An 18912-nucleotide genomic window follows, 5' to 3' on the forward strand; every position below is an offset into this window, starting at 1 on the left:
TTGGAGCTGTGGGTTTTTAAAAAAACTATTCACACGTCCATGCAACCCTTAACTGGTAATCTCAGTAGTCAACAGTCAGCGGGGCTTAACAAGTCCGGTAGGTGGCAGTGAATGTTCTCAGGTAGGGAGGAGGGCAGGTTGTGGGGGGGCGTGTGTTCCTCTTGCACAAGCGTTCCCATGTTGCGTATTCTGGAAACCTGACGTGGAGAGCAGCCGAGCGGAGCGTACAGTGACTGAGTTGCAGCAGGGCAGATCAGAAAGTGCCTGTGGCAGCGCTCACACTTCCTTGCGCGCTCCTCTCCGGACCGACAGAGTCGCACGAGACTGGCGACACGCTCAGACACCGGTGTGCTGGCCGCGCGTGACCCGAGGAGCCCACTTTTGACGAACACACTCGGGCTCCGCTGGCAGGAAAGCTGGAACTAAACTACATTCATTGACTTGAGAGCGATGCACTGGCAGCATGGCCAAGTGGTTCAAGGAGCACCTAGGATTCAAAACTACCAAAGCACCCCCTCCGGCGCCTCCGAAGCCGGACTACAGACACTGTCACACCGGTGTGCCCGGTGCGCCTGGCTACCAACAAACAAGCTCTGGGGCCACCTTCCCGAGCCCAGCGCAACCGGACATCCTCGCTGCGTACAAACTACAAAAGGAGCTGGACTTCGAGGACCCGTACACTCCAGGTGGAAATATTTCATTCGGCTCGAGCATGAACAGTGTGGGGTCGTCGGATATCAAGTATGTGTCACCGAAACACCGACTTATCAAGGTGGAAACTATCGAAAAGCCCAGCCCAGCTCCAGGCGGAGGTGTCACAGTCACCCAGGCTGTTGCTGTGGGGAGTGTTAAATCTCCCACTTCACCTCCCTCGGACCACGACAACAAGGAGAAGGTGGGTGAAATAAGTCCAAACATTATTATGTGGACAAGTTTGCAACAACAGCTAAACTTCTAAATCTTTCTTAACATTTCAGTTGCAACCATAAAGAAACACTCCTTACTAAACTTAAATATTTTGGTGTCGTTTTCTCTCTGGAATTACAGAATTACAGTTGTTCCCCATACCTATGTTTGAAACATGTCCTGTTATGAAGAAGTTGACCTGCTCCTGAAAGGAATGAATCGTTACAACTGGCATAACTTGTTATCACAACGGCTGTCCACACGAGTTGCGACATCCACCTCTTCTCTAATAAATAACCTGCACTACAGGGAGTGCTGTGGAGGGAGCAGTCTATGTCCTGTGTTGACATACAGCTCAATGTATCAGAGCAGGCTTGACTTAACACTGAAAATAAGGATCTTTTGTTACTTTGTGAAAGTTATCTTGCTATAAAGTGCAGGCAAACTCTGCTCTGCTGGGTGAGAAGCTTATTCCCATACTACAATGTAATGTTATTCAACTTGAATATGTTATTGAACTACAGAGATCAATTGTGTTAATGTTCTTTTAGCAGTGATGCTATTGTCATGCAGGGAAATTACTAGTGATGGGTTTATAGATAGATGGCTCTAATTTGAGCCTCTCTACACACAGTAAACTGAATTTACAGCAAAGGCCTTACACTTTTCTTTTTACCAATGCGGTTGTGGCTGATGCAAGGAGCTGGTCGCACACTCGTCAGCACAACATGAATGTGGAGACATGTGAAAGGCATGCAGACATTACCTCGGAGAACACTGTCATGTAAGGCCGCGGGAATTCACACACACTGGGTTCATTTGGAGAAACCTGAGATTTTCAGTGTCGGTAAGGACATACCTTACGATGAGTGTGATCCCACTGAAGAATGTTTCAGTGTCTGCATAGTTCATGTACAGAGAAGGAAGCATGGCCCTGTGAAAATACACACTGCACCACTGTTTCCTCTTCAGGATCACATCTCAATACCTGACATTTTTGTGGTCATCTTGATTGCACCTTCACGTTACTTCCTCCTACTCTTGTGTTTGTTTTCGCACTTGTCTTGGGACGTGTGGCGAGTTCACAGTTGGTTTTGGTTTTGCAGTTTTATTTATATTCCACAGTGTCTTCAACCTGTCACAAGAGTGTTGTGTATAGGAAGACTGCGCTTTTTTCTCACCCCAGCTTTGATCACACAAAACACAACTCTTACCGAAAGCAATATTTCCCACACGCCGTCGACCCTGGAGACATAGAAGCTCAGAAATCTTCTATTCCAATGTTTATTTTGCAAAACCATGTTTTCAGCAGCCGTCATCCACTTAGTATGCATGTTTAATACTCATACAGCGATGTGTTATAAGTAAAACAACCAGAATTTACAATTTTCACCCAGCCACTGCAGCTGTTCAAGCTGATTAAACAGATTATAGTTGTCTCATGTTAATTGAAGCGTATTTGCTTTTCCCCAGTCATGAATACAGTTGCCTCTGCCCATCTTATTTTCCTCTCTGTGTGCACATATGGCTTTAACAGACAGGCTGTTGATTGTTCAGTATGGTTTAAATACCTCACACCTACCAGTATAAATGATGTTATGGACCATCTCAATCAGTACTGACAGCTGCTGGGCTTAAGCAATATGTTGAGAGAGGGGGCTAAGGGTTTCTTGCCAAGATGCTGAAGGGTTAAATTAATGTAGAGTTGCAATTGTGATAGAAAAAATTAAATATTGGCAGGTTTTCTTTTTTGCATCTGTAGTCCATGATGTACCTCCTCTTCCACAGCAGTAGACAAAAGAAAACTGGGCACATCTGGAAGTGTTTTAAGATAAGATAAGATAAGAACTTTATTTATCCATGCAGAAATTCAGGCGTATAAACCACCTTAGATTGGGTTTACATCTGTATCTGAGGGATAAAAAAAGCTTCCGCTGACTTAAAAACTGTACTGCGTAATCTATCAGAATAAGTAAGCCTTCATTTCATTTTTGACTAGGTTTTCAACACTGTGGAGTTATTTCACTGCTCACTGACAGTCAGCTGAAATGATCAGGAGGGAAGGGATGTTTTGGGCAAAAATACCTTCCAGAATATTGTGCTGTTGCAGTCTGTGTTACATTTATTTCAATGTTAGGTATGTACTTCCTACCATGAATATCATTTTGTGAAAGAATGTGTGTTGCAAGGCTTTGTGTTTCAGCTTTTGTGAGGATTACAATTTGTCCAGAAGCTATGCTAATTGTTTGTAAGTCCTTTTTTAGAGAGACTCTCCTCTCCAGGTGACAAAGTCCTATTATAAAGACAATTGTTTCAATGGGAGGAAGCACTGTTAGCAGTTGGTTTTCACACACTCTCCCTTCAGGCTATATCTGAAAGAGTATTGAACTGACAATGTGTTCTGACGTCTGGACAATGATTAAAAACAAAAGAAAGCGTGGATTACTGACTCACACATCGACACACCCTCACATCAGTGGATAGGGAATGGAGTCCGCTGCTTCAGAGAAACTGTCCTTTTAACTGCACAGACTAAACACTGACTGTTGGAGGCTGAGCAAATAAGTGTCTTAACAGCACTGCTTGGTTACATTGATGTTTTAATTAGTTGACTCATGAATGCTAATTATATCACTGCTTACCTAATGCCTGAAATGCCAATAGTGGCATCAAGTGAATTTCCCACAGTCAATTTCTATTAACCAGGCTTCCATGTAGGGAAAAAAGCAAGCTGAGAAACACGCAACGATATACTGCAAAGTGTATATTATACAGCTCTGGAAATAATTAAGAGACCACTCCAAATGTTTCTTAGATCTTTATGTCTACATGTATGGCAGTAGTTTATAAAATACAATAAAAACATGTAAAAAATTGAACTCAAAGACATACCTATACACAATAAACCAGAGAAACTGATGACGCTGCAGTGGTTCGGAGCTGTATATGCTTCATCGCACAGTTTTCATATTCTGTGTTGGTTTTAGTGCAAATCATTATCTAAAAAGTGTCAATTTATTCAGTGGATGTTGGTTTGAAGTTGCAACTCTATATGCACAGCTGTATCTTGATTGTGTTGAGTTTTCAAGGTGTTTTTGTTTTTAATGGTGGCAAGCCCTTCACAGTAGAAGTGAAGGGAAGTTGAAGGAGATGATCAATTATCATCCCGCCTTGGAGCTAATTAAAGGCCTCATCTCCCAGCTCATCGCTCTGCTCAGCACTAACCGAACTTCTCTCAAGGACACGCTAAAGTGGTAATGGTCTCCACTCGGAAATGTGTAAACAAAAGCAGTAGTGCGGAGCTGACAGGCTGCGGCATCGTTATGAAGTGCAGCCCGCCAGCATCAGTACCTGTATTTGCACCTGGGAAACACGCTGTTCCAGTCTGAGTTTGGCTCCCTTTATGGCTCGGGGTCTTTTCAATGCTGGGATCCAGCATGCATATCTATCTATACCAAATCGGATTAGATGCCAAGACAGTTGTTGTGAGCCAACAGGGGCATCTGGATCGACAGATTTCCTCTGTGCTTATGCTGCTAAATCCTTTCTACACACCTTACTACAAGACCTGGCTCAGCTTTACAACAGAGTAGGCTGGAGGTTAAAAACCACTGGTATCACCTCCAAGATTTCAGTGGAAAGGGAGGCCTTTATAGTAGGTTAAATGTTCTCCTTCTGGTAGACATCAGCTGCTTGAACCTTTGGGATCTGAAGTAATAGTTTGAGAGTTCGAAAAAAAGAGTTAGTTGTTGTGATTGATTGATTTATACCACTCTCATATCTGTTGGTCACAAATTAACACACCATATCTTGTTTGTTTAATCCGTACAAAAACCAAAGTGTAAAAATTACATTAGAAGGGTTTATGTGTTTATCTTTTATCATCAATTATTTATTATCAAAAACATGCATGATTTCCTCAAAATAAAACCCAGAAGAAGTCTTATGTAGTTGCCAGGTTTGGGATTAAGATCAGATGTTGTATTTCATAGTAAACAATATCCTCCTCATACGGGCTGAGTGGCTTTATGTGTTTGTGGAAACAGGAAACGGGGTCAGTTTATTTCTATTAATCTTTTGCATATGTTTAATTCCATTGGGATGTGTAATGATCACACTTTATTTCACAGGATGCACTGCAGCATTTGAAAAAGCTGAATAACGTCCTCACCTGACACCTTCCAAGCTTCTATCTTCTGGCGTGGGTAGATCGGACGCGTTGGATCGGCCTGCAGATTACAGCGCCTGTAGAGCACAGTTTAATTTCCCCAAAACCTGAATATCTTCCCCTGGCCTTTCACCCTAACACTCCAAACATCTGTGGGGTTTTATAAATGCATCCAAGCGGCCTTTTACGCCTTCATCTCTGCCAGTGATAGGAGAAATGTTGAGCGCAAACGTCAATATCACCTGGGTCTGCGAGAGTGGTTTTCTTCAGGGAGCTAGAAAATGGATGAAAACATCAGAGCCCATCATGTTTTGTTACAGCACACCTTTTAAGTGAGGCTCTCCACCTTTCTGTATCGGACAGAGGCTGGATGGGTTGATAGCAGGCCTAGCTGGATGGAGGAGTGAAACAGGATGTGCCCTTGTTGCTCTACAATTACACAAACCTGTTTTCGTGCTCATTGGTAAAAGTATTTGTGTTGGACAATGGGATATTTCCTTACTCGGATTATATAGAATAAAGAGTATTTGATACCTCCGGACCTCCAAGTTCTATGAATACATAATGTAAATAATAATAGCCCAACAATAAGAATTGTGTGTGATTTTCTACTGCTGTTAAATGTGATACCCAAATACAAAACATCAGCTAATTGGTGTTAAAGCCAAAAATGTCTTGGATTTTGCAGCTGTTGTTTCTTAATAAAAAAAGTTCCGGTCAGTAGTGGGCAGATAGATCATTATTTTCATAATGAACAATTGTGTAAATAAATACCTAAGAAAATATGATAGCTGACTAAAGTCTAAACTGTGATATGGTTGACATGAAGTGGCAGGTAGGATTGTGAGGTTTCCGTTTGACCTTCTGTTCACTGAGGTGTGAAGAATGCCATGCATTTCCTGAACTATATTAAGCATCTTTTCTCAAAGTCACATCCACTAGTTCGGGATTACAAGAGATTCAGCTCTAATTACCCACAGCTCAGAATAAAACACATTTTCCTTTCATGCCAGACATATTTTAAGCTTACGTTTTTTTCTTTTTACTTTACAATGAATTCCTGGGACATGAACAAGAATCCTGGAAGGAAGCAACACAGAGCCCAACAGCATTTGGGGCAGGATAAAGTCATCCTGTAGCGGAGCATACGCAGGAAGCCTTAATGTAATGGTTATTCAATTGAGCACCAAAAGGTTTGGCTTTTCATCGATATGTCATTTTGGTGAATCCACAAATCCTATTACATTTACATGATGGCGCTGTGAGCCGGCCTCGCTGAGTGTAATAACTAGCCATGGTTAGGTTTTATATACAGCCATCCCGCCACATGTGCTTGAAAGTTATTGGTCTTGGAAATGATGCCCTTTAGCAATTGTTTGCTTATTTTTTTTTCTTTCCCTCCATCTGGGAGTCTTCATCGCGGATTTAAAGAGTCCCGATAGAGTCTCTTGTGTTTGCTGCTCGATTGACTTTTTCTAGCTTTGCACCGGAACATCAGTCACATGATTCCACCAGGTCACAATTAGCTGCCGCTCTTGCCGCCCTGGAGTTACAGACACATGGCTCTGTTTTGTTTAATGACAGTGTGTGTGTACACATGGGTAGCTGAGTCTAGTGGGCTGATCTTCATACACCAATCTAAAAAACGAATCTTGCATGGCCATCTGAGGCTCAGAGGGAGAATCAACATGAAGACTTTTTTTTCCAAAATCAGTTGCTCTGCCCTACAACCTTTGCAAATTGCAGCTGTAACTAAATAGTTATTTTGCATCAAGATACGGCATACTGGAGAAGTCATGGAGATTTGCCTCTTATCCCGTGCATGTGAGTGCATGCTATTGTTTTTGTGTCACACTGCAGGACGCAGCCAGACTTCCGTCTTGCAAACAGAGCTGCCCTGTGATCCGGCGGCCCACCAGGAAGCTCAACACTTCCATTTTTTTCTTAGTGGGATTCCAGGCTTTTGTTTTATTCTGTGAATGAGAAACAAATCTACCAAACAATTCTAATTATCCCGCTGCTCATTTCTTTGATTTACTCACAAGAGGTCTCATTTCCATGTTTGTATTTGTCACGGTTTAAATATGTTGTTGTGATATGAACACATGGAGAGAATGAAAACCACTGTCTGCAGTTTGTTTGCTGGAAAACAAGGAATGGCTGCTTGGTTGCTCCAGGATTAAGGAAGTGCTCCCTTCCTGTCAGGAAGTGTTTACAACTTGGTGACATTCCCTTTTTAACTTGACAAGTCTGTGCTCGCCCCTGTGTGTAGGCTGGCTGTTCTGGCTGCTGCTTGCTTGCTAAAACATAACCAGGGTTTACGTTATCGGCTGTTGCGACATGAGCTATCTGGATGTCGGAAAAGGTGACGACACATAGCTGCTGCTATGTCCCACTGAAGGCTCTTACTGGAAACATGCTGGTGATTGTCCCTCACCCCTCCTAATGTAGCTTCTTTAGCCCTTTGCTCCAGCTCTGAGAGGTGGGAAGCCACGTCGCAATGGCAGCTGTATAGTACTCCACCCTGTGCGTTCGCTCTATTGTCAGTGGAGGCGACGTGCAGGGCCATCAGTGCATCCTCACCACACTGAGGCTATCTGAGGCCACAGAGATCACAACGTCCTCAAATCACAATCTGTCGCTTTGTTTACGGCCTGACTGCGGCTGGTTTTTCTCCCTGCTCCATAAATCTCTCTCCTAAAAATCAAAGCTTCCGTCCCCAGTGGATCTCCCCATGTTGTTTCATGAAGCCCTACTTTCCTAATTGTGTCAGTTCGGATCTTACAGGAGCCGCGATAAACAAAAGTGTTTCTGTGAGCGTTGTGGTTACAGCATCTCGTGGGCATTAACTGCATGTCCACAGTTCTTGTCAGCATACTTTTGTGGTTAAAACAACTTTACTATTATTCTTTAAGCCTGCTACTTCATCCAGACATTAAAAAGGAAATGCATAATAATTGTAACTGCACTGATGAGGGAATTTGTGTAGCCCATGTTGAGGACAAATTGCTCGTTCACAGGGCAACGGGATTATCATATTTTATAAAACACAAACATTCCTTTGTAGCACTTGAGTTATTATAGACTCGAACCGTACAGAGCAGAAACACTGCCAATACATCTATCACAGAGGGATGGGAGCAGAGGAAAGAAATTGGATTTTGTGAAGCGTGTCGTCAAGTACTTAATCTTGAATATCTGTAGCATATTAAGAGCACCTTCATAGGGTGCAACCCACGGCCTCCTCCCCTTTCTCCTCTGGAGGTCTTAAGTGGCAGTATGGAGTAGTTTCCAATGAAAGAGGACCTTGGGGACAAGTTGGGCTGCTTTTTGTGCTTCACTGCCCCGGGTGCTAACGTTAGAAACATCATTCATTTGGAGAGGAGGGCAGCTATTGAGGATTTTATTGAAAAGTAGAGTTATTCAGCTACTTAAAACTCTGAAAGCTGCTATGCAATTTGTTCTGGTAAATAAAGGAATGGATGGGGGATGCATGCAGGGCAAAGACTGTTCTCTCCAAGTGTAGTTTAGTCTAGTTTGTTTGGGGGATCACAGCTACTTCCTTTATAGCCTGAATGCATATCGATGGTACAGAGGGGGCATGTAGATCTTTCTGCAGCTCATGTGGATGTAGAAACATTAGTTATTTAATTCACAACTATAGTTGTGACCTTTTTACCCTTTAAAATACACACAGCAGTTGTCTTTCAGGTCAACGTTTGGCACAGGAAATCCTCAAGAAAGAAAAGTGCTGTGTGCAAATATTTGTTGCAGTAGCCACATTTCATTGTTTTTAATTGGGGACGAGCTTTTATACAAAAACTTCAACATGCAACAAGTTTATTTTGTGGACACCTACAGAAGAACACATTCACATAACGCCATCTGGGATGCAACAATGTATTCCTAAAGGTTTTGAAATATATTTTGGGGCAGAAAATAACATCTTCATTAATGTATTTGTAATTTCTGAAAGATTTAATGATTTCTTTTCACCTTTAAGTAAAATTTCATTGTGATTGCGTGGGACCTCTTGAGTATTAATTTGTACGGACTTAATTTCTTTAGTAGGTCTGATTATAAAGAGCACTGATAATGAGAACTAGACATCCTATGCTACTTAAGCCTTGATTGAGAACTAGTCCACTCCCTTTTGTGTGTGTGTGTGTGTGTGTGTGTGTGTGTGTGTGTGTGTGTGTGTGTGTGTGTGTGTGTGTGTGTGTGTGTGTGTGTGTGTGTGTGTGTGTGTGTGTGTGTGTGTGTGTGTGTGTGTGTGTGTGTGTGTGTGTGTGTGTGTGTGTGTGTGTGTGTGTGTGTGTGTGTGTGTGTGTGTGTGTGTGTGTGTGTGTGTGTGTGTGTGTGTGTGTGTGTGTATTTGAGCAACTCCTACATACCTGATTTGAGAGTTCACATGCGCAGCTTTTAAGGTGCTTTAAAAGCCCCATAATGCACCAAAACCCATACTTACAGTGTTGATGTGGGTTCTCTCCAGGTGTACATTATATGTCTTACATCCCTTTCCATTCAACGCTGTTCTGATCTTTTTCCCACAAGTGTGGTGTATGCTATCAGTGTCGCTGTTGCTGCATCTGGAAGCATTCCCAAGCAAACCATGATCAACAACAGGCCTAAAGAAACGGCTTCATCCCGACTGCCGTGCGAAAGCCACCCCAAGCGGGTAAGAGTGCAGAGATCTGAAGAACCAACACTTAATGTGGTCTGAATCGTAAAGGGGAGGGTGTGTAATACATAAGTCGGCAGAGAGGAATGAGTCGCTCTTTGAACGGAGCAGATGTCGCAAAGGGAGAGAGACACATGTGGAACTGATGTTTGAGTACATTGATGTGCAAGGGGAAATGTAAATCTAATCCACCATTAAAGGTCCCCTATAATGCAAAATGCACTTTTTGCTGTCTTTTATACATAAATATGTGTCCCCGGTGTGTAAGAAAAGACTCACAAAGTGTCAGAAAATACAACAGTCTCTCTTTTCCTCCTTACCCACATCTCTAAAAACGGGGGTACAAACGGGCTGATCCAGATTTGCTTCGGTTATGATGTCATATCGGAAATGTGGGCCGGCTTTTCGTTGAACTCCTGGCAACGTCCCGCCCACGTGACACGTCCCAACCTATCGTCAGCAATATACAGAAATAATGCTTGATGTGGTTTTGAACATAATATGGGGTTTAATCACGGCAGCGTTTGGCCGAGTATCTCCGTTAGAGGCTTCTCTCTTCAGACAGAGAGCTGCATGATGCTCCAAAGCGACTCAAATTTAAAGCGACAGTCACATAATCAGCACTTCAGAAACAGGGCTGAAATAGAGGGGGATGAGTCATGCTACAATGGGTGATCTGTTTGGTATTTTGAGCAAAACACTTCAGAGACATGTTTGCCCTACAATAAATTGTTCAAATATAGCATAATAGGAGACCTTTAAAGTATATGTAGCAGAAACATAGACTGTAACCCCTGAGCTTGCTAAGGTAGCTGTTATGGTCAGGAAAATCGCTTAGCTGCTTGAGGCTTAGTGGTAGAAAATAAATATATAGGAGGGATGTATTTATTTGTTTGCTTTCACCTAATTATCGGGTTGGAATGCTTTTGTCTCGTTGTCTGTGTGAAAACTGGGTATTTTTTGGTGCTGATACGCACAAGAGAGCATGCTTTCTAACGCTGAGCTGCTACTCGTGATTGATTCTCAAATTAGATTAAAAGCAAAGCTAATGAATATACCTGGAAATAAACAGAATGTCTGATCATCTCGAGTGAAGTGCTCTTCAGCGGTGTGTGGACTGCAGCGGCTTGTGACTGATTGTGAAAAAGCGTCTTTATAGCAAATATAGTAATTTGATTAGCTGCCTCTGCAGACTCCTAAGTAGGCCTTTAGAGGAAGCACATTACTCTTCCAAGCTCCCAGAGGCGGGACCCCAAGCAGCAACCGTGCCTCTTTGGAAACATTTCAATAAAGTTTCATTAATGTCAGGCCTGTATGGTGGGAAAAGCACTCCTGCACTGTCTCTCCTTTCGACGCAAAGCCAATTTTCCGTCTGCCTAATCTGCTTGGTAGATACAGAACCCAGCAGTCGGTCTTCACATGAGGCCTAGAATGAATTGTAACCAGATTTGCGCTTGCTTCTAAGAAACAAGAAAGGATCGCATTGATAGGAACTACATTTTGTCAACATAGGAGTAGTGATCACGCTTGTTTAAATACACTGCCTTCAGGGAGTGTTTCTTGTATGCTCGAAATGAGGGCCAAGTTTTTGTAGAACGACAGCATTACAGACAGAGATAAGGTGGAGGAGATATCAGCAGAGGCAATGAGGCTCAGCGTGCAGAGTTTGGGTTTTACATGAACACTTTTCCATCCAACGGTGAGTGAACATACTGCAAACGTATGCCTGAAGAAAGATAACAACAAATAGTGTCCCGTCATCGTTTGTCTCCCCTCGCCCTGCTTCTTTGTACTGGCTTTCTGTCTTTACAATAGTGGCATTCTTTCTTTTTTAATACAACAAAGAACAAAAGAGCAATAGCTGCAAAAATAAAAAGCCTTTTGAAAACCTAAGAGCTGCTAAGCTGTGGGTTGTATTAGGTTATCAGTAGCTGAAATCCCTTGTGGCGTGAGACATAAATCACACACGTCAGTCCTCTCTCTCTCTTTCTTTCTTTTCTCCTCCTTCATTCTGCAGCCTGCTGACTTTTCTGGCAGTCTCAAGGGGGCTTCAACCTTGGCTAGCTCGTGACGCATAAAATCCTTCCTGGACCAGCCATGACATTAATATCATATTGCTGTCTGCACTCATTCAGCCAGAGTGAGATTGGTGTTTACATTCGTCATGTAAATGTCTAAAGGTGTTTATCTGGTTATCGCCTGGCAAAATCATCAATCTGCTGTTATATTGCTTTTGATTCTGGTTCTAAAGTGCGAACACTGGATGTGTAGTCTGCTCAAAATGCACACAGCAATGAAGCAGGCCGTTTCCATTAATATGTCCAATATTACCAATTTCCATCCATGCTCAAATTTCAACTAATCAAATTCAGATTTCTTCTGGTCAGCCGTTGTGTCAGCCCAAACTCTCCATTAGAATTTCAGGAGGAGAATTGTTGTATATGTTCTTACTTCTAATGGAAAACTGAAAGCCAATTGAATCGTAATCCTGCAAACGCCGGCTCCGTCAAGATCTAGTATTGAGCCAAAGTGGCAGGTGCCTGTTATAGCCTCCCTCCTCTGCTAATGTTCCCCCTCTATTCCCACTGATTTGAAGTCAGCTTCATCGCCGGAGAGCTGCAGTGCATTTCAAAAAGTCTCTCTCCTTTGCGAGCTGCCAGAGCGCTGGCAGGTGTAAGACATGGCCAACCTGGGATCTGAGCTGTGGAATGAAAGTAATTGAGTGAATTCTCTCGCTGTGGTGCAGACCAGTAAAAGACCCCGCTACCATCCGGGACTCGGCCTAAGCCTGCGAGGTGGCTTTGTGAGATTCATATGGGCTTACACCGTGGCTTAGCAGGGACCCGATGGATTGAAGCAATGCAGTCTGGTGCTGAGGGGAAATTTTTGCTTTCATGACAAGTGTGGCTTGGCTGCAGTCCTGACACAACCTGGCATTCCACAAGGCAGATGGTGTTTCCCCAGGCGACACTGCCGCTCTCTAGCACCCCTCTCCTCACTTCCCTATGCTCCTCCTGCTGTCGAGCAGTCATTAGTGCAGTGGGACAGGAAGGACACATTGAGAAGATTTGGAAATATTAACCACCTCCTCCAGCCAAACATGAACTGCGCTGCAGGGGCCGCGCGACGACACCCTCGATTATTTTGTTGATGGTTCAAATCCCAAAATGCCAAGAAGGGATCTGTGTGGGCTGAAGTTAATGACAATGCTTCTTGCTAATGGTTGACAATAAAATCATCTGTTCACAACGAAGCTGCACAATTTGGAAAGAATAACTAATTGCGATTGGATATTGGACGATCGTTTTTGAAGCATTTTTTCACAGCAGCAATGAGAAATATATTAAAATGATCATGGTGGGATGTTTATTTAAGATGATTTGTACCAAACTAGGATTTTTTGAAGTCTCTAGCATACTGTTTCGAGGCCAGGACTTCTCTGCAGTGTCACAATACTTCATTCAGGTATTTTCACATATTTTACCATTAATAAATCAGTCCATATTGTCATTTTGATACATTTCCATTGATTGTGCAGGTCTAAGTTCACATTACTGGTGTGTAAAGGTATGCATGGGAAATAAAATAAAGAGGGGGATGCTGAAGCAGTTGAGAAAGTCCCCATTCATAAAAGATTCCTGAACTTCCTTGATGTTTTAACAGTTTCCCAATATTTCAAAATGAAAGTAAAACTGGAAAGAGGCCAGGTGACTACTTTCTTTCTATTTCGATTTTATCCGAGGGCAGTCAAACTGGTGACTGGTTTGTCATCAGCTTAAACTGGCTTTTTATGGGAAAAGAAAAGTTGACAGGCCGTGCCTACACGAGCCAGGTGCTGAAATGAGCTTTTGCGGCCCTGCTCTGAGCTAATTATACACATGCCTGTAAAATGTAAATGCTGTTTTTGTAGTGCTAGCTGTTTCATGGCGAGCCTTCACTGCCATATTTAAGTATACAGGGACATCATTAAGACATTGTTAGCAGGTGTTTTGAGAGCAGAGTGCAGATATTTTCTTTGGTTTTCCTATTGCATATTGTCTTTTCATGGTTCAAAACTGAATATTTTAAGTGAAAGAGATGAAAGGCTTATTCCAAATACTGGCTTAGCCTCTGAAAAGGTAATTTAAAAAGAGCCGATCGACTGATTGGGATTCCTACTTTTCCTGATGAGAAATATCAGACCTTTTGTACTTACTGATTTATCCTGATTATGATTGTTTGAGGGTGGCTAAAGAACAAATACTTTGACTTTAATTGAAGTGATTATTTGCCATCTATTACCATGCTACTTTACATATGACCAAACCAACATTTCCAAGCCACAAATATTCACCACTTCTGGACAGCAGGCCTGAAGCTAAAAGCAAAGTGATTGCTATTTGATTGGTAAATAAAAGCTTTGCTTGGTTTGTTTTTTATGAATGATGGATTTTAATCCCAACACACAACTGTGTCTGATGCAATCAGAAGTTTTGTTTTATTTTTATGACACACCCCACCCTTTTTATTGTCCAACATTATGTCAACAGGAAAGGCAAAGGATGATGTCATGTGTTTGGAGTGGCTCTCCGCACGTAACTCAATACTTGATTGCAATGATTTCCTGAAACATGCCCAAACTTACTTACTACTCATTAATGTGCATAACACGGGTAAGGCGGTCTAGGTTGAAGGTGTAATCTCTGCTGAAACCGCAAATATGTAAACCATCCTTTTTCATCTGATGCTTCTGGAGAGAATGTGCGATGAAGCGTTTGGAGTGTTTTATCACATTTGCGGGCTACGGTCTCAAACCTCGAGCCACTCTGCTACAGTATGTGGACCGCAGTCAAATGGCCACTGGCCCTCATCCCTCCCATTTAGGTGATTCATATGTTTTTTCAGTGAGGGTGACTTATTCTTAGGTTCGGGCTGTGTTTGCAGTGACTGTATCATAGCATCATGCCAAGATGACTGAGTTACTATCCAACAAGGTGCGACTCTGTGGCTTCCATGCATAACATGTGCAGACTTTTGGGGTCTCTGGGGCTGCACACATGTTGCTTATCTGAATTGTAATTACATTTTGGAGTGAATTATGTATACTGCTGTGGCACAAAAACAAACTAGGACAATGTTTGTATTGGATGTTTCTCACAGAAGCAAAACATTTGAGGAACCCATAATTATGCTGTGGCAGAAACAAGTCCTAGTTATTTTCCCCAAAACAGATGGAGAGGGAGCATTGAGGAAGGTGGATTTAACACACAGTAGCAGCTATGAAACACATCCGCGCTGCTCACCTCCCATGCTATTATTGCCTAATCCATGTATAGTGGAGATGATCTGTGCAGGAATATACCTGCCAGCATTCCTCCGTCACTAAGCGGCTTACACATGATAGCTAGGGAACCTTTTAGCATCTTTTGACACTTGACCTCGATCAGTACTGCAAAAATGTTGGTGCTTTCCCAAGTGAAGTAAAATACCAGAGCTGGTAGTGGTGTATCTGTACATTTGACTTGCTTCCTGAAGGCTTGACAGGTGTGTGTGTGTGCACTCTCACGGGTGGGCATACGGGGTAACTTCTGGGAAATGTGGCAGAGATGGACCGTGGTTGGTCTCAGGAAAGCTCGCTCGGTTTGGAGGAACACGGCGGGCACGAGGTTTGGTCCAGTTTACCCCGCCCGGCCCCTGTCCACCGTTTGGGAGACGAGCTTATTTATAATGAGAACAAATCCCTTCCCCTCACACATGACTCATAGGGTGTAATCCAGGCATTCAGCCCACATGCTCTCTTAGGTGTGTGCATAAGAATTTGCTTCTTTTTTTTTTAAATCCCTAGACAGAAACGTTTCCAAGTTACAGAACATGCGGTGCCCTTCACGTCTTCCCACTGCCTAGCAGGAATAGACTCTCAGGAGCCTCAACAGAGTTCATTTTCTATCAGCAGGCCCAAACCCCTACAGGCACTCCCCCTCATTAGATGGACGGATGTCTCAGATGGGAGCCTGTTTCCCTTCAAATAGAAGATCTTGACTTTTGAAGCGGTGTCCTGGTAGATGGAGCAAACATTTCAGGGAAACAAATATCCCCCCCAAGGCACTATATCTGCGGACTGCTCCCTCAAGGCTCCGGCTGTATTTCTGGGTCCCGGGACGTCCACCTAATTGCCATCTTCTGCACAAACTGCTCAGCAAAAGAGCAAGACTGCAATTAGCAATGGCTCGCCGCCAGCTCAGTGAAAAATCTGCCAAATTGTTTCTCTTAAGAAAGTTGAGCAGTTGTGGTCTTTCTTTTCCTCTACTTTTGAAATGTAGGCCTGTCACTATCATATAATTAGGCCGACCAGCAGTAGCAGAGAGCGTGCTGGAAGGCTAAAAGCCGAGGCATTGTGGTGGTGTGCTGAGCTACACAGACGTGGGATATAATTTATGTATGTGTATCCTCCTTTATCTCCCCAGCATGGACATCACTTGGTCGGCAGCATTATCTGTCAGGCAGCTCTTCTGACACCTATGTACTGTTCAACAGAGCACATACTCCCCTCCTGCTGTTTCACTTCTCCCTTCTCCCTCCATTTCACCTTTCCTTATTTTTTTCTCCTTTTCTTCTGCAGCTCATTATCCTTGAAGACTACGCGGACCCTTTCGATGCCGAGCAGGCCGGTGGCACTCAGACCACCACGGAAAAAGTGACGACGACAGAGAATGATGGCTACATGGAGCCATACGAGGCCCAGAAGATGATGGCAGGTAGATCGGTTTCCACTTTTCTTATCTCTTCAGCTACTTCTGTCCATCTTTGATGCTTTCATCCTGTAAATCACAGTGGAGCTTAAATTAGTATGCAGTGTGATTTGACCGTATGTCCCCAAGCTGGGCATTGAAATAGAGGCTCAGATGGCCTAATGCGGGATTACATGACAGGTGCAGCAGAGCATAAATGACCCGCCTGTGGTGAAAGTTGTCAAAACATTTCCAGAAGCAGTGACTTTGGCCCTTGCAAACCATACAAAGTCATTTAAAAACTTCAGAGGTCAAATGAAGAGGAAATGTGCTTTTCCCCCCGCTGATCTGTTTGCATGTTGAGATAGCGACATGCTTTGATTTCCAGGAAGGCACAACAATAGCTGTGTGCTAACAGAAGAATTCTGCTGAACCACATTCTCCACACGGCTTTGTCACAGCGCTCACTCACTCTGTGGCACAGCGATGACACAGGAAAGAGGAGAAATGATGAAAAATACAAAGAGAAGAGACCATCTGGCGGCTGTTTTCCTCTCCTTCGTACCCAGGAAAGGAATGTTTGTATGGCTGTCAAACCTCAAGTGGATGTTTCTGATTGACACAGAGATATCAGCATTTGTACCTTGATATACCGATACAGCCATGCCTCTTTTCCTCCTACACAAACTGTACACTTAACACACACTCCCATAAAGGCCAGGACATGAATGTCTCTGTCCCTCCTCAGCAATTTTCGTTTAATGGGCCTCCAGACAATCTCTTGTTTTCATCTGTCTTACTGGTTTGACCTCTGGCCCAGTCGTTGCCTCAGCTGAGTTAAAAAAAAAACCTCAAGATTTATCGCTTCTCTCCGAGGCAGAGGAAGCTGTAGAGAACAGCACGCTCTGAACAAGGCTTTTGTTGTATCGCTTGAATCTTGAACTGATTCCAGTTTTTTTTGTGAAGTTGAACTTGACATAGTTTTCCACATGGTAAACTAAACTATGCTGGCAGCTGTTTGATCGGATGAAGTCTTCAGTTTGTTGCTCCCTGTCTTTAACACCTGAAGCGGGTTTGTTTTCAGCCTGGATGCTTTTATCTATCATATCTATTGATTGCCACTTTTTGTTTTGTGTCTGCTGTTTGGACTGAGCTTGCAGGGCGTTGTTTTAAATAAAGCTGTTGGATTTCTTTGGCTTTGTACTGTCATGCTTTTAATATTCATAATGATCCATGGATTTATTCCTTAGAGGAGCGATTTCACAAGCACTAAATAATACATTAAATTCCAACATGCTGGCACAAAGGTAGCAATGCTATTACTTGAAGAGGGTATAATTTCACAATGTTTGATATGTTCACCTGCAAACAGGGCAATTATGTGAAGTGTCCACGTAATAAATCAATCAGATCTCTGAATGAACGTCAGACAGGCCATATTGATGACTGTGGGTTAGAATATACTGTAATATGAATCATGCATATAACCGTATGAACATAATAATGGTAGTTGAACATTTAAAAGTATATGGCTAACTGCGCCAACAACCAAAATGTTATGTTTCACTGGCTTCTGGTAGCATATGAAGTGTTGCTGAGTTTCATTCAACGTTTTCTATATCCAGGCCAGTAGCACTGCTGTTTTTCAGCAACACCTTGCTCCAAATTCTCAAAGTTTCCCAGAGTTACACAAAGCAATTCAAGTCCATTGAAAGGTTAAGGATGAACCTTATTTAATCCCCAATGGGAAAGTGATTACTCCATACAAATACACACATGCATAGGACCTTTATGGATTAAGTCTGAATACAGATATGTACAAATACATGCACTTTTAGGGGGCAAGAGCAGAGAGGCTGCTTGGTTGTTTGGCTCTAGAAAGCAGTTTGGGGTTCTCTTGTCAGTTCCCATTAGGCAAACTGGCACTATTCCACAAATCGGGAATTAAACAGGCTACCCTTCAGTTCCCAAACCAAATCCCTAAAGACTGAGCTCCTGCCGCCCTCAAATAAACGCTCAGTCAATATATCAATGTTATATCCGTACCAGGATATGAGACTAGATCTCATCTTTGGTTTATTCAATATCTTTTCATCACACCTTTTACGGGATATGCAGGGTGCCCAGACTGTCCTATATTTTCCCTCCTAGTCATGATATCCACATCTGTAGTCTAGAGTATCTTTACAATATTGATTTCAAGGTATTTAGTCAACATGATTGTGATTCTATGTTTTTCTCCATATCGCGTACCTCCAATCTCCCTACTGTATGCATGCAGTATGCATATATTTCAGTATACCGACCGTAGAAAAAGAGTTAATGCTGCATCTACCCTTCCTGACGGCACTCTCAGACCTTAGTAGGTGAAAAAGGGTAGGAAAGAATCCTTGGGCTGCTGCACTGAAGTAAATAAATGACCAAATTGCTCATGTGAAGCGAGAGGCGTT

At 42.9% G+C, this 18912-nt stretch overlaps 1 protein-coding gene across 3 annotated transcripts in view; it reads left to right on the forward strand.

Moving 5' to 3' along the window:
• The first annotated feature begins 209 nt into the window (after window positions 1–209).
• The window catches only part of LOC134863174 (SH2 domain-containing adapter protein F-like), a 97456-nt gene continuing 78753 nt past the window's right edge, over window positions 210–18912 (forward strand). For all 3 annotated transcript variants that reach the window (XM_063881506.1, XM_063881505.1, XM_063881507.1), the window contains exons 1-2: window positions 210–895; window positions 16354–16489. In XM_063881506.1, coding sequence (XP_063737576.1) covers window positions 464–895; window positions 16354–16489 — 568 coding nt within the window. In that variant the 5' untranslated portion in view covers window positions 210–463. The remainder of the gene's footprint in view (window positions 896–16353; window positions 16490–18912) is intronic.

This window comes from Eleginops maclovinus, chromosome 4 (genome assembly GCF_036324505.1).
Source record: "Eleginops maclovinus isolate JMC-PN-2008 ecotype Puerto Natales chromosome 4, JC_Emac_rtc_rv5, whole genome shotgun sequence".
Taxonomy (NCBI): Eukaryota; Metazoa; Chordata; class Actinopteri; order Perciformes; family Eleginopidae; genus Eleginops; species Eleginops maclovinus.